This window comes from Echiichthys vipera (genome assembly GCF_963691815.1).
Source record: "Echiichthys vipera genome assembly, chromosome: 16".
Taxonomy (NCBI): domain Eukaryota; kingdom Metazoa; phylum Chordata; class Actinopteri; order Perciformes; family Trachinidae; genus Echiichthys; species Echiichthys vipera.
The window spans coordinates 19,296,217-19,313,177 of NC_139841.1; the positions used below are offsets into that span (position 1 = coordinate 19,296,217).

Sequence of the window (16,961 nt, forward strand, 5' to 3'; positions counted from 1 at the left end):
TAAAAAAAAAAAAAGATATGGAAATCTCGCTTCTTACAAAAAAATTTAAAATTATTCGCTGTGGCTTTCTCATCAATGTATCATTACACTAACATTGGATGTGTTTGGTATCTCATTGACTTAAAATGAGTGAAAAGCAAGCTCCCTGCTTCCATGTTTAGTCTGGGAGGCATCATTGCAGTTGAAAAAAAAATCAATACGCTAAAAATATGTTTGTTTTGATCCCTGTATATTAGATGTTGACTTTCTTAAGCCGTGTAACCTTTAACAGTCATTGGATCAATAGGTTGAAAACAAAGAAGCCTGTTCAAATCTACTGACAAATAGCATTAAGTAGTCAAAAGGGAAGCAACATTTTTTTTAATGGAGACAGCAGAAAAAACAGCACTCAAGTTACAGTTTGCATGAGGAGAGAAAAACATTGGCTCAAACTCAATTAGGTTAAGGAGAAGAGAGCCAGTCTGCAAGCAGCTATGATCCATTAGGAGACGGTAATAATGACATATAAATGCAATTAATATGACTGATGAGTGGCAACATCCTGACAATCATTTGCCTACTTCATCATAATAGTCAGTCTGGAAAATCCCATTAGATCAGAGGATGTAATAGTGAAAGTGCTAAGAAATCAATCCATCATTGGGTTTTCGGAGGTATATTAATGTTGAATCATCTGGCTTTGACAGTATCCAAAAAGGCAAACGTGTAGATACAAATGCCAAATAAATGAGAACATAGCATGTGACATAAATAACCTGAAGTGAAAAATCCTGTAAATGTTTTATTACCAACTATTGTCACCTTAACTTTAGATTTATAGTACATGACCCTACCATTGACCTAATGTTTCTGTTAAAAGTGCTGTGTAATACTAAATCAAGCTAAGACTTTTATCTAACTTTTATCATCTATATTCATTTAAATTGTTGGCTCAATCCTGGATCTTTGACAGTTCATATCTTTATTAAATAAATTCTGGCAGACAGAAGTATAAATGATGTATGATTTAGCTTGGATGTTAACAATGTTAGATGGTGAAATGATACTTTCCTTACCTCTTGTAATGAGTCAAAATTTCAACCTTCGGTTTTTAGGTATTGTGTCAGGGAAAAAAGATTACTAAACACCAGGGCTTTAAAGTCGCACAGTATTATTAGATTTAAAAATGCAGACTTTGCATATACGTGTTTGAGTCAACACATGCTCTCTCTCTCTCTCTCTCTCTCTCTCTCTCACTCTCTCCTCTCTCTCTCTCTCCTCTCTCTCTCTCTCTCTCTCTCTCTCTCTCTCCCTCTCTCCTCTCTCTCATCTCTCTCTCTCTCATCTCTCTCTCTCTCTCTCTCTCTCTCTCTCTCTCTCTCCCTCTCTCTCTCTCTCTCTCCTCTCTCTCCTCTCTCTCTCTCTCTCTCTCTCTCTCTCTCTCCTCTCATCTCTCTCTCTCTCCTCTCTCTCTCTCCTCTCTCTCTCTCACTCTCCCCCCCCCCCCCCCCCCCAATCCAGGTGCACAAAGCTGGTAGAGACATTTCCAAGCTAGACTGAGGGTGTAATTAAAGAAAAAGGTGCCTCCACAAAGTATTACATCTGGGGATTCATCACTTTTCCAACCCTGCTGTTCTACTTTTTCATTGTTTTTATTAATTTTCAGAGATTTTGAAAACAAAAGATTTTCACTCGAATGTTGTAAGGCAAAATGTGTAAATAATGCTGGGCTGTCAAACAAAAACAGAAAACAAAACACAAGTGAGATGAGGATGTTCTCTGTTTTTATTGTAAAAACTAAAGCATGGGATCATACATTGTATAACACATGCTCGACAGCAGAGGCGGACGGTGGTGGCAAACTCTTGATACACTGAATGTAGTGGAATTTTTCCACGTTATTCATGTCCTCCCAACATTAAAACAAAGGGTCAAAGTTGAAAATTAGCAAAGAGGCTCTCTTATTATTAATTTACCCTGATGAAGTTGTACATTAAGGGACTGGGATTCATTAAAATAAGCACCAAGGTACCACTGATATCCCAAATATTTGACATGTGTTAGAGTTCTAGTATGTGTCAAAGTTCCAACGTGTATTCAAAAGTTGCCTGGAAGTTAGAAACAACAAGCTAGGGCAGAGCATTCTCCCAGATGATTCTGACAGTCATGGTAACAAGCCTAACTAAGTGCTGATTGCTGGAGAGTGCCTTTTTGAATGGACCCATTAATTCTGTTTGGAGAGCTGTCTCATTACAGAGTTAATAGTGCATTTGTCCTGATTGCGGTCATGTTACGGAACAGTGAACACACTGTTGGGCTAATGGTTGGAATGCACACAACACACATCAACTTATGATGATCTGTCTAATTTCTTTATACCAAAATGTCTGTATATATTCATAAAATATCCCACAAGTGCAGCAGAGGTAATCTCAATAATCATTTTGCAAATTGAACAAAATCTGGTTTGTCTCTACTTTAATTAATTTAATTGATATTTTCCAAATAGTAGCAGTGGCATCAACACATATAATAGAAGACAACTGGTATGAATGGTCCAGGGTGTTTTTGCTACTAATGCCTAACCACACTACAACGACTGTTTTAAGTTAAGTACAGCATTCTTTTTTAAATGTATAAATCCATGCTGCACATAATGCTAATTATGCAGAAATAAATAATATTTTTTTTTCCAATCAGTAATTACATGTTGCTGTGTGCTAGACTGAGGCAGGACACGCCTTCAGTAATGATATGCTCTGCCTTCTGCTACATTTACAGTAACTGGTTTTAATCAATGATCATAGGCTGGGGGATATTCATTTCAATGATTACAGATTTCCATTCAGTTATGAGATCCCATAATGATGCTTTTATATATTAACAAGAGATTGTGTACATGGTCTAACAAGCAGCGAAAAATCGAAACAATTCCCACCTGTTCTATGAATAAGCAATGACAAACCAGTTCTTTATTTATCTTACCTAAAATAACTTATAGAAGTATGAGTCACCAAAAATGTGTACAGTGAGTCTCCGGAAAAATATAATGAGGACATCAATTGCATGCCCCAATATATTTAACTTTTTGTTTTTATTGTATTGATGCATATTAAATCATGTTGTGTGTTGACAGTGTTAGCCACATTTGCCCTGCATTGTCAAATTATGCCCAAAAACTGCTGCCGTGGTTCAGGTCAGGCCCTATTATAGCTCTAATCTGTTTGCTAGACACACCAGTATCTCCTTTTCCATTGAAACATCTGTGACCATTGATCAAACAAAAATGTCCAGAACAGCTGGTTCTCAATTTTTTTTCAGAACCAGAATGATTAAAAAGCCATCACGCACCTCTAGAGGATGAACCGCACAGACGTTTTCCTTCCTTTGGACTGCAGCTATCATGTTGCCTCCAACTGGCTGCAGACTGTGCTGTTTTCCTCCCTGTTCGCTTAATATGTCATTTATTTATTCAAAAGAGGTGACATTAACATGAACATCAGACATGTGTTTTTCATTCTCTCTCTGAATGTGTAATACTGTGATGAGACAGATGGCATGAGGATATGTCTACAAGTCTATTTGTGTAAGCTATCAACACTTGTTTTTACCACCAGTGGGTCTATGCATGACTGCATTACTGAAATGATAGCTGTGTAGAGTCTTAATCTAACTAGGTTTGATTTGTACAGCTCTACAACCAGTCCACTAAAATAATAATGATGGAATTTTTTTTTAAATACGTATACGTAAGGGCCCTGTTGCGAATTCTAGTCAGCTCGTTGCTCACCTTGACAATGCTCGTAACCAATGTTAAAACATATCACATCAGTGACCTCTGAAGAGCATGCTATGATGTGTTAGACTATCAAGGGTAATTGCAGTTAGATCAAAGCTAATCCAGAGCCAGACAAAATACCTGAAAAAATGCACTGTGTGCTGAGCCTCAGAAAGGAGGCGAGGGAGATACAGCCATGACATACCAATGAGCTTCCAGTGGATAAGCATACAATGTGTGAGGCCGAATGCCCCCCTTAGGCTTGTCAGAAGTACATATTTGTGCTGAAAATACCTCTTTCCATTTTCACTGATTCTGTATGAAAGCCATGATTAAATCTGACAGAGCAGTATTCTAAAATGGTATAAATGGAAGCATACTGCATGTCATCAATTTAAAACCCCCCATGCACATCCTTGAATATGTATAATCATTGCACAAAATGTCTCAATAAGCAATGCATATACAAAATGAAGAGCAATTTAGAATTGAAAATGTTGAAAGCAAAAAGAAAATTCAAGATGTTAATTTAGGCACCCCTGCTAATCAAACAATTATTGTACACGTATTAAGGATTTTCTCTGTGGCTCTCAAATAAGAGGTTCCTTTATAAAACCTATACAATGATGTCGTTATCTAACAAACCACCAGTGGTTCATCATAGCTTAATTTACTCTACCCGAGGTCATACAGAATGTTCAGTCACATCTCAACGACAAGTGAGAGTGGAGAAAACAACTTTGTTTTGTTGAATCAATGGGTAGATAAACTGACAACTGGAAATAAAAGAAGAGTTATAACATGTGTCCCTGTGCAGATAAAGATAACTCCACCAGGACAGATGTGCATGATGGAGCAGAAGAAAAAAAAAATGGGTGGAAAGCCATCAGTCGAGGGGAGATTAATGGTGCACATGCTTTATCTGAAAGAAAATCTCAGATTCTACAGCTTGGAGGGAATGCAAATAGGTGCAAACACACCAGCATAGATAAAAGGTTTAAAATCTTTTGTACCATGGGGATATGGTGATAGTGAGCTGTGCAGTGCTGGCACGCTTCCGAGGTGCAGAGCAAATTCTGGTGAGAATCAAATTTTATGGGTCTTAAACATCATTGTGACCAGCTTACATGAACAATGACTCTCTTTTTCCTCTTTCAAACACACACACTGCTTGCTATGTTTGCAAAATAAGACCCTTCTGCAATTTCAATAATTCCATTAACTAGGTTAGTCTAGACTATTTGATTGCCTTACCATGGTGATAATGAACCAATACATGCAATGTTGGTGATATTATTACAAGCAATTCTATCATGCATCTTCTGATAAAGAAAGAACAGACAAATAGCATTTTGTTGAAATTGCTTTTCAAAAAATTCTGTTGAATCCTAAAACTTTTGAAACACAGAGCCCAGTCGGAGCAAAATTAGTCTGACCAGTTCAGAATAAAAACTGTTGGTGAACAATATAAAGGGCATGAAGGAAAAGGACAAGAAGGGGAAAGAGCGCAACTGGAGTCCAAACACAGTGAAACTGGGCTTTCATCCTGCCTGTCAACCAGTAGGAGGACATTTACAAGCCGTTTGGTCTGTTTGAAGCCAGAGAGGGCGGTGCAGCTGAATTCCTGTGAGGCAGGTTCTGGATAAAACATACATTTTACTGACAGTTTGATGCTGACTCTCATTCCATCTTATTCCCCACGGGGGAGTGTGGCATAGTTGGGTTTTGCAGATTGCAAATTGATGGAGCCATCCAAAGAATATAATTTCAAACAATTACATTTCCTTTAGTGAAAAGGAAAATTTTACTCCATAAAAAAATAACCTACCCAAACGAATAAATGGAAAAGCTATTATAATGGGCAAAATTGTGGACAAATGATGCTGCAAAACAGAGTACAACACTTCACAGCCTATTTTTGGCAATGCACTGTTTACGCATTATTCCTTTTAATCCGGAAAGATTGAATTGGACTTTGTTGCCATTTTTGTAATTGGCAAGAAGTGCATACCACAGAGAAAAGGGACTATGAAAATAAATAGTGTGTACTTATGACTGAGTGATCATTTGATTTGCACTAAATAGATAAGTATGAAAATGGTACAAAATGGGAAAAATAGAGAGCAGCATCCGTAAATGGTCTACATAAAAAATACAGCCGTTTTATTAAAGTTTATATGAGATGTAAGAAGCACTGGAGTTCTCCAGTAGCTGCTTTTCTTGTGTGTCACAGAGAGAGTTGGCATAGAGCTGCCTTGGACCGACTGGCGAGTATCAGCAGGCAGGTTTGCAGCATTTCCATTACAACTCTCGCAAGATAAGTTAGAACCTGCACAAGTAAGAGCAGTGCAAGGGAAAAAGGAAATTCTACCTGCTCTTGAGCACCCCGATATCTGTCACAAGGATATTCACATTTTTGAGCAATACTTCCGAGCAGAAATCCAAATGTAAGCGTGCACACACACACACACACACACACACACATAGACGCACACGCACACACACACACACTCATTCAGGATAGCAACAAGAGACACTGTTTTTCTCTGCCTTTGTGTCTGTTTTTTTTTTTTTATAAATGTGTCCTCTTGAATGAGAAGCAACGGGAGAAAATAATTCCTGCTTTTTTTATTTTTTCTTCGTTCTTCTCGCCCTGCAAAATATAAATGGACTTTTTTTCAAATATAAAACCAATGGGGCATAAATATATATTTTATGTGAGGATCAATTCTCAAAATCAAAAAAATCAGTTCAGTGTGCATCAGTACTGATGTGCCCTACTTTATATATGAAATACAAGTAGAAAAAAACTCATATTCTGATAAAAGAAGAAAATCAACTTTGACTGCTGGACTCATTATGAGTTTAACAATCCAATCAAATTACATAGCAGAAGGATACGCAATTGAGTTTATTCAATCTTTTGAAAAGACCTCCATTTTGCAAAGACTTATGCCAATTACAATTATGTTCTATCAACACATCGATTTGTTAATTGGTTTAGAAAACCTGAGGAAAACATTTATTGCACCTTCTTTATTAAAGCTGAATTCAATGCTGTGCTTTTATCCACTCAGCCTTTAATGGAAACCTGCCTTTCTGTTTCCTGTCTTAAATTCAATCAAATCAGAGCGTTGTTTGAAAGGATATGTATGCGTCTTTTGCACTATACTTTGTTTGACGCAATTGCTGTATTGTCGATTGATGACCAACTCAGTGATCTGTAGGCAAATCTGAACTAAAATTTGACAATATACTATACATATCATGCTTGGTTTTTAAAATATTGCATGCAAATTAATAGATCTCACCCAAACTCCCGAGCCCAAAATGTCTGGTTCACAGTGTAAAAAGTACTTTACTAAGAGGGCAAATACATTACACAGTTGTTGTCACATGGGGCCTTCTATTATGTGGCGAGGACACACTACAAGAGCCCAAGGTGCAAAAAGAGAATCTAAATGGAATTGCTTTTATAAATCAGTGTCACATTATGCATTAGGTACACAGACTGGAAAGCCCCTTTACAGTACACACAAAGAAAGTGTATGACTCTTTTGGGAATCAGCTTGTAACATGCTCTCAGATACACCATGTGGGCTGTTCTTTGATAGTACACCAACTTTACATACTGTATCAAGATAAGTTGTCTTGGAGGTATAATGCTCTCTGCCTCACTCCCAGCTCCTAGTAGACCCTTTCACCTTTTTACACAAAGAAAAATAATTTTCATATTTGAATGTCTGGACTTTTTTCAAATATGCAGAAATATATTGGAATTTAGAATATGCATTGACAGCCCTATGAAGGCATATGTGCTTATAAAAAGGTACACCTACAACAAGACTGTGTAAAAGCTCAGCATAAATCCATCAAAGAAGCAGAAAGTCACACTCAAACTCTTACAGAAAAAATTTTTTAGTCTGCCTTTAATTTTTGATGCCCATGTCTAAATAAATGCAGACTGCTGGTTTCAATTTATATTAAAGGAGACATGATAGCACTGCTGACCTGTGCTCGTCACTGAACTTATAAAAGCTTTCAAAGCCAATGTGGAGGTCCTGCGTGAAATGATAATGGCTTAATGTTTGGTAACTGTAGTTGTATAAATAAATAATATATATATGCACCCTAACCATGTTCGGCTCAGATTTCTAAATATTAAATTAAACCATTCCATTCCATGAACTATCAATTACACATATAATCAGCCCCAATTTATTTGATACTTAAGTAAACAGAGCAATACCTCAAAACAAACAAAAGGTAAATACTATCAGGATCTACCTGTTTCTTTATTTATCCAGCTACATTAAACAACCCCAAAATATGGCATCTTAGCTGTCTCATTTTAAACAAACAATACATGATAAACAAAACATTAGCCATTTAGCCATTCCTCCACTTGCCAAATATTATCTTTGATATTTTTTTGCCCATTAATAAAATGGGGGGTGGGGGGTTATGAACAACTGTGCATGTTGTTGCTTTGCATAAATCAAGGGGAAAGGCAAGAGAAATTGAGCTTGTGCATCCATTAAGGGAATTTACATAAACTTCTTTGTTAATTCTGTCAAAGATAACTACAATGCGCCTCTCAGCGATGGTAATGATCAAATTATTATCTTGAGATCAAAGCTGTCCACCGCCGCCACAAGACAAGAAACACAGCTGCTGAAACAAAGCATTACAAAATATAGTTACTGCAAAAGGAAAGCCACCAGCATGGGTCACTGACCACAATTCATTCATCCTTTCCATGCCATCACTTGCATGTCACCATAAAACTAAATGAGCATGATTCTTCACTCTCTGCCAGAAAATGAAATTCTCATTGGGATGAGTTAATACCTCATAAGTTTGGTTTTTGATGGGGAAAAAACTACTTTCTTGCAAAAAATGTCAGTTTCTCTATATCGCTATATTTATTCTATATATTTCTCTGCATGTGACTCCACTTGCAGCTGTTTCCAGAATGTAAGGCACCTGTTTCAACAACCAATCAACTTCCACTGGTCGAGTCCGTGTCAAACTGTCAGCTGGTCAAAATTGTTTTGGACGAAGGCTCAATGAGCGTGCGTGAGTGAAAGAAAAAGAGACACGGAGAAGGAAGCGTGAGCTATAGAATGATTAAGGAGAGAAATTGAGAACAAAGCGGTGAATCAGGGAAACAAAACGGTATTTCAGGCGTTTCATCAGTAATACTACATTTTCAAGAAAATTATTAATATTTTCCTCATTGATGATGTATTATTTCACCCATCTGCTATTAATCAAAATGTTAATTTTATGATCCGCCCAATCCATGAATTAACTGTGGGGGCCGTGGATATTACTGCAAGCTGCACATCGCTGATCTTACTTTCTGAATAATGCACTAAATGGCAGGGAAATAATGCACCATTGACTTTAGACCAGGTTTTTGTTAGTTAATAGTGCAATTGTTTTCTGCTGCCTCGCTGGGCGTGAAAATGCGAACTGTGTCGATCTGAAAGTAACAATGGAAGTCGCACTACACCACATACCGTTTTTTGACTAGTGGAAGATAGAACCCCTGATGTTGTTTTTTTTCCCTCTGCTGTGCAACACTGTCATAGCTGCCACCTTTATTCACAACTAACACACAAAGCTGTGGCTGTGTTCAACACCCGACTCCTCAATCCTTCACATGTGTGTCACAATTTTAACCGATCCTCAACAGTGGTCTCTCAAAAATTAAACCTCAAACACATCTCATAAAATAAGTGTATAATTGCAAAACAAAATTACTGAACAACTTTGATTTTTATATCCACTTCACCATATCACACTTGGCTTGCACTAGTAAACGGCATCTTTGGGTGGTCTGAGACATAAAAACGTATTGCCAATGTTCTTCTTATATAAATAAAAAACAAATGGACCCCGGGCGTTTCATAACATCCACAAGCAATGAAATAGATGATAAATCACAGTGGATCCAGACATGACTTACAACTTCTTCTCAACAAATTGTAAAACATAAATTGTAATTGAAAAAAATTGAATATCTGGAACTTGTGACTTGTGGGATACTGCAGCCAACCTCATGCATGACACTTTGGACTAACAGCAAGCGAGGGACTTGGCCAGCCAGCCAGAACCCCGTGCAATGATCAAACCTAAATGCAGAGCTTCCCTACTGTTGTAAAGGTGCCATTTCGCTGTATATGAATAAAGCAAGAGACATGAGACTGAAAACACTGGTGCAGGGCATTACGTGAGAGTGTGGCACAGAACAGAATTCCCACTACAAATGAGAGTGCCTGTAGAGCATTCATCTTAAAAAGACAGCCTCCTATAGGTCTATTATAGCAGGTCAAATGATGACAAATGGACCATTTGATGGCCTGCACAAGCTCCCTCAGATTCTCTATAGTCTCTTTACACCCTCTGTATATCAGTTGGATGAGCTTGTTTGTAGTATTCCCAACCACACAAAACAAAACAGCGATAAATGTGTACAATGCTATGCTACAACCACCGCCATCTCAGGTCCACGCGGTTTAAAAACTCCTTTCTCTCCTACTGACCCCCCCTTCCCCTCCACCCCTTCTTTCAGTGCTTGTCCTGCAGTGCTGAGCTCAACCCCCTGACATAAGATTGAGATGTAGTGCCGTGTGTACATGTTCTATGCCACAGGGAACAACATGCTCTGGTGCAGGCATTCTTGTTTTTCACTTTACCACTGCTGCCTTTAATCTCCCATCTCTAAGCAAGCAAGCTTTCCTGCAACTCCTGCTTAAAGAGATACAGCGAGGCAGAGAAGTAAGAGGGAGAGAGAGGAAAAGGCTGGTCGACAAGCAGGTTTTATTAGATGCACAAAAAAAGAGACTTAGATATAGTGGGACATTTAAAAAGGTTTAAAGATTTAGTCCAATTGGATGTATAGAGGCAAGAAAGGAGATATTTGAACTTTTTTCGCTCCTGCGTTAAGTGCCTGAAGGTTTTCAAGAAGGTGAACTCCTAATGAGGTGTTTTCCTGAGTCAGCCATGTTGCTAAGCATATCGATTTCACCCAGTCCCACATCACTTAAGATGAGCAAAGAAAGTGATCCTGTGTGACAATGCATGACACGATTAAATTCTCTCCCTAGAATTTCTAAGTTTGATGCTACAAAGTTGCAGTACAGTTCAAATGCATTTATTATTCTTTTTTTAAGGGGAGACACTACAGGTGAATAGGGTACAAATAGATATCACCATGAAGATTCCCAAATTGGACATTATAGTATTAAATATGTTCTTATTTTCACACAGTTCCAAAAAAGAAATCTGAAAATGTAATAGTGCCAGGTTCAAAACACGTTTCATTTTTTTTGACATATTAAATTTTTACAGAGGTGTGTATGTAAGTGTTTTCGATTAGTCTGAAAATGACCTGTCATGACAGCACAATAGCCCAAAATCTCTAAATTGAGCATCACATGAAAAAACCTCAGGTTTTGCCTGTAGTGTCTTACCTTAAAGTGAACAGATGGTGGAACAGTAGAGTGTGATAGCGCTAGGAAAGGAAAGTAAGAGAAAGCCCTGATACTGAAAAGTTAAACACTTAATTCCTTGAATGTTGCTTAAATACAAAACTTTTTTCCAACACAATAAAATGCACCCACGCAAAAACCTATTTAAAATCGAATTTTTTTTTTTTTTTTACCAGATATAAGGATGGTATATAGGCTGTGTCCTTGAATGCACAGCCATCTCTCAGTTTGCTTTATTATTATTTTTTCACATAAGGAAAAGGCTAAGGTAACAAAGCAAGAAACTGGGGAGGGGAAAAGGGCCTTTACATTTCCTCTGCATTGCCCTTTCTGCTCATCCATTCTCCGTGACACTTGAGGCAATAAATCAAAGCTGAGCAGGCAGCAGGCCACTGTGGGAACGGGACTTGCTGTCCTTTACCCACCTTCCCTAACCTCTGATGCCCGTTCGACAAAACAATCGAACATCTAACAGAATCACAGAAAAAGACACAGAACTGTGTTTATTACGGCTTACATGGCATTTGGCTAATAAGGTATGTCCCATTATTTTTAAATCTCTCCGGTATTACTGTAAAATATAGAAAGTCATTTTGTTACATGAAAGGAAAGACATGCTGCTACTGTGGGCAGATGTTTTGTATAAGAACAAATGGTTTGCACCTTTACATGCCCGCTAAGTGTAGCACAGCAGTAAACACTGACTGATGAGGCAACAGAAGTGTGCATTACAGCAAAATAGTGAATTGTTTACATTTTTGACAACAATTCTGCTTTAGTTCAAATTATATTTTTGCATTTCTTTAAAGCTGCTGAAAAACAAACATGAGAATAACAGAATAGTGTCTGTTGCCTCAATCCAATACAGTCAACATATTAAAGTCCTATATAAAATGAACAAAAGTAATACATAAAATACAATGCCTCCACCAAATCCAAACGTATGCATCTGGCTGTCATTGAGGCTTCAGCTTTTGTAGCATCCTAGAGCACCAAAATGAATCATTTTAATAGGAGAAAACAATACTGATACAACAAATCAAATTCTGATCTTAAAAAAATCACTGTCAGTAATTCTCATGTGCTCATTTTATTCTACTGAATCAACAACAAGGTGTTGTTTTATGATGTCAGGGTATAACATCTCATTTCACAAGCAGAACTCTGCCACTAAGACATCCATCAAGAGGAAATCTGTCAAGATGGCCTAGTGCGTCCAGGTAATGAATACTGAACACAAGGAAAACACAGGTGACACCAAAATAACAACTTCTGCATTGCGCACCTGTGTCAGGATGTTATCACAAAGACAATAGCATGATTATGGTTTTCACATCTCCATTAGCTTCCTATGTGTGGTAGTGTAATAACATATCCAGGAGACATCTAACAATATCAGTTTGCCATGAAAAACTAGTATTTTGGTTTCCTGGTAGACAATACATATATTTAAAGGTTCCATATCAAGCTCATGTTTAGGTTCATGCTAGTATTTTGGGTTTCAAATAGAAACGAAATGTTATTTTTCTCACACTAAATATATCTGTATTCACCCTCTGTCTGAAACGTTCTGTTTTAGCGCCTGTCTCTTTAAGCCCCCCTTCCCAGTCTGCTCTGATTGGTCAGCGTTTCTGGGTCTACTGCATATGCGCTTTCGTAGTCTCTGCACTTTTTATTGCAACTGGGGAATGACTGTAAAAGCACAGTAGTAGCACTTATATATACGTAGTATAGCTGTGACATCAAAACCGTACGAAAGTCTTGACGGATCGTTTAAAAAAGGCACAGTTTCCGAATATGGACGTGTCACAGTATTTACATAGTACCTCAACATGCTTTATAATAAAAAAAAGTCTTACTTTTTCCAGTATAGGACCTTTAAATATCTGTTGAAATGATAATGTGTTACTGATGTTGCTTGTAATGGTATTGATGTTTATTTAATGGCATAAATGTCAGTTTTGTAGTGAAAACATCAAGGTTTATCATGGCTACAACTATACTAGAGTGATTATTCAGTTTCACAAAGTGGTCCATGGCATGAGCGAACATGATTTCATGCAAAATATTACAGCCCTTTTTCTCTTCCTCCCTCCACAGCATGCAGTCATGCACTGGAAAGGCGCAGCAGCAAATTTGCTAGCTGGCTGACTGGGAGGACAGAGAGGCCTTTCTCGCCAGTCAACGGCTGTCCTTAATGAGAATGGAAAGTGATTTACTAGCTTAATGCTCCAGCCCTCAGCCTGCCTGACCGCCTTTGCTTCGCGCAGCCAGTTTTCTCGGCCCTCCTCATACAGAGAATGAAACTGAGACCGGGGAAAGAAAAAACAAAAAAGAAGAAGACAGCAAGCCAGAGACTGAAAACAGTGGTAATGAGACATGGATTTTCTCAGTACCCACAACAACAACCTCCACCAAGTCTTTTCATATTTGTACTTGCCATATAACAGGTTTTCTATAATAATAAGCCAATACAGTTACCCTGAACTGATTAGGAACTGGAAAACATACCACATTTTGCAATTATGGTCCGCCCTGTGTGGCTTATTGCATTTAACAAACATTACTGTGTACGCCACACACTCTCTGTACAATACAGACATAAAAAACATTTGCTCGGCTCACAAACCAAAGTGGAAAGTACAAGAACATCCATCTTTCTCATGGCTCTGTGACATAAGTGAAAAATATGTAGAAAGCAACGTAAGCAAGTTCTTTTCATGCATAGTCACTCTTTTTACAAAGAAATTTTTTTTTTTTCAGGTTGGTGCAAGGCAGAAATACTGCACTTTCACTTTATTATGTTCTCTACGATTATCCAATCAGTGACGCTACTCCCCAGACCATTTTTTTTAAAGTCAATGGCTCTCACAGAGAACTTCAGATGACCTGTAAAAGTTGTGCCACTTTGATTCACTCACTTATCTGTGACTAAACGCACAAAAAGGGGATGCGTAGGTTCCTGTAAAACCCACCATGACCAAATGTTGCCAGTATTGCAAACTCTAGCCAGGCATTTTTATTCAACTTATACAACGAGCGATGCATGTGTGCTATGAGTGATCTGCTCAAGTGAGACTAAAATACCAATTTCATGCATATTTGCAGGCCCAATTGCATCCCGTGATTGGGGTAATGTACTTGGGATATGCATGAAATTCAAAGTCATAATCACGTTTAACCACAAAATAGGAAAGCCAGACAAAAAAAGAGAGGCAGAGTGAGAAGGAGAGGATGGAGATCGAGAGTATCACTAAAACATGAGCAGCACTTTAGTTTGAATCACATCTGGTGGCAGCAGTGTTTTCAGTCACAGGAGGGACGAAAGGGAATCACATATCACCTTTCTTTTTACTTGGATAGTTGGTTGTACACCCATGCCAGCTAGACAAAATTATATAGTTACCATGGAATCCAAAAATGAAACAGTACAGCTGATTAAACCCCAGGGAGTAGGAGTATGAGCGCATGATTTGGGCATGAAGCTCAGGGTTAACACAGGATACCAGCGTGCGTGGTTCCTATGCGCACAAACGTGCTGCTGAGGTTGACTGGTTATCATCGTGAAGGGGCAACACAGAACAACAGCAGTTCTTACCGAGTATGAAGTAGGGGAGAGCTGTGTTGTCAAGATCATCCATTACGGAAATTCGTCCAGGTAGGTCTGTTCTAACGAATAACAGGAGTCGGGATTCCCCCCCTCCTCCCGCTGCTCCTCCTCCACCACCAGTTCCTCCTCCACCTGCTCCGACAGCACCCCCTCCTCCGACCACGTTCCCCGAGGCTCCGCCGGTGAAGCTGAACTCGTTCTCCCGGAGTACAGGCAGGGTAGAGACGGTTACGGTTTTCACCTCACACGGCGCCTCGGCGTCGCTCTCCTTGTCCCTCTCTTCGTCCGGCGGTGTCGCCCCTCTGTTTGCTTGGACCGCCGCGGTTAAAAAGAGCCCTACGAGAAGGACGCGGAGGTGCAGCAGTAATGTCCTCGCCATCCCGCTCCTTGTGTGTGGTTCTCTTCGCTTTGAGCGGGGCTCATAAGCTGTCCGTTCACTTATAGTACAGTCGCTGCAAAGGAGTCGCGTCCGTCCAGGAGGCGGCAGCACAGGTGTAGTGAGAATGACATCTTTTGGGCTCCTCACACACAATATCCATCTGCTGTTCACACTGTGTGGGACAACAAATCCCCTAACCGCGAAGAAGCACGTGTCCTTTTTAAAAGAGAGACACAAGGTGGAGTCAGCACGTTAGTCACTTTGTAGGCTTTCTGTCGCATGGCTTAATTTATTAACACATATAACGCCTCTCCAAATGCTCTGATTGTGGAGTGAGTGCACTCTGTCAGACTGAATGTAAGAGTGCAAATGTCTTCAATCACATAGACAATTTCTCTTTTTTTTTTTTTAAATGAAAGTGATTCTGGTATTCATATAGTTATAGGCCTACATATAGTAATTCCACTGCCATATCATCAAACATAAACTAATAAACATTTGTATATGGGGGACTGCAGCCACCACATTGACAATATGAGGTTCAAAGTTAATTGTTGATTTACAGCCTATAACAAAATGTTATCACATTAAGGTCCATTTAGAAGTTGTTCTTGAGCTGTTTGACAGACAGACATTGTTACTCTGGATGTTGTAGTGTTGTCCTCCAGCACCACAGTAAGGAATCTGGGTGTTATTTTTGATCATGATTTGTCCTTCGATTCTCACATATTTTCACCTGCGTAATATTGCGAAAATTAGGAACATTGTGTCTCAGAAAGATGCAGAAAAACTAGTCCATGCATTTGTTACTTCTAGGCTGGACTACTGCAACTCCTTATTATCAGGCTGCTCCAATAAGTCTGTTAAGAGTCATCAGTTGGTCCAAAATGCTGCAGCTCATGTACTGACTAAAACAAACCGAAGAGAATATATTTCACCTGTATTTGCTTCTTTGCACTGACTACCTGTAAAATCTAGAACCTACAAAAGCTCTTATTGGTCAGGCTCCATCGTATCTTAAAGAGCTCATAGTACCCTATTACCTGACCAGATCGCTGCGCTCTGAGAATGCAGGGCTACTTGTCGTTCCTAGAGTCTCCAAATGTAGAAATGGAGGCAGAGCCTTCAGCTACCAAGCTCCTCTCCTGTGGAACCAACTCCCAAGTGTTATTCGGGATACAGACACTGTCCCCTTATTTAAGAGTAAACTTAAAACTTTCCTTTTTGATAAAGCTTACAGCTAGGACTTACAATAAGATTTTGTTTTGCTTAATAATGCCGCTATAGGCCTATTCTGCCGGGGGATAATACTTTTCCAGATACTCTGAGCTTCTCTCCTCTCTGTCTGTATCATTCATGTCTCATCAATGCATGTCACAAATTCAGCTTCTTCCCCGGAGCTCTTTGTGCTTCGTTGTCTCGCAGGTCTCTGCTGATCGTGGTGGTGCCTTCTGCCGTGGTCCTACATGACGCTTCCTGCTGCTATTATCACTGTTACTAATATATACTATCACTAGTTTAATAAACTATAAAATGTTGTAACCATAAAAACACCACCAGTGGTATATCTCGCTGTATCGTAGATGCTATTGCCCTCTACTCATCATTGATCATGTTTGCCACCATAATTGCTGTCATTGTCATATTCTATCACCTTAGCTGTGCTTGTTCCTACTATTCTGTTGTATAAACTGCCTTAACATTTAAGTCATATTC

General features: G+C 38.9%; 1 protein-coding gene across 1 annotated transcript in view; it reads right to left on the minus strand.

Annotated features, from left to right (window-relative positions):
- The window catches only part of astn2 (astrotactin 2), a gene marked incomplete at both ends in the record, with an annotated part of 261,923 nt that extends 246,678 nt beyond the window's left edge, over positions 1-15,245 (minus strand). Inside the window, one exon of the mRNA XM_083929281.1 lies at positions 14,855-15,245. Within this exon, the coding sequence (XP_083785407.1) occupies positions 14,855-15,245 (391 nt within the window). The remainder of the gene's footprint in view (positions 1-14,854) is intronic.
- Between the last annotated feature and the right edge of the window lie 1,716 nt (positions 15,246-16,961).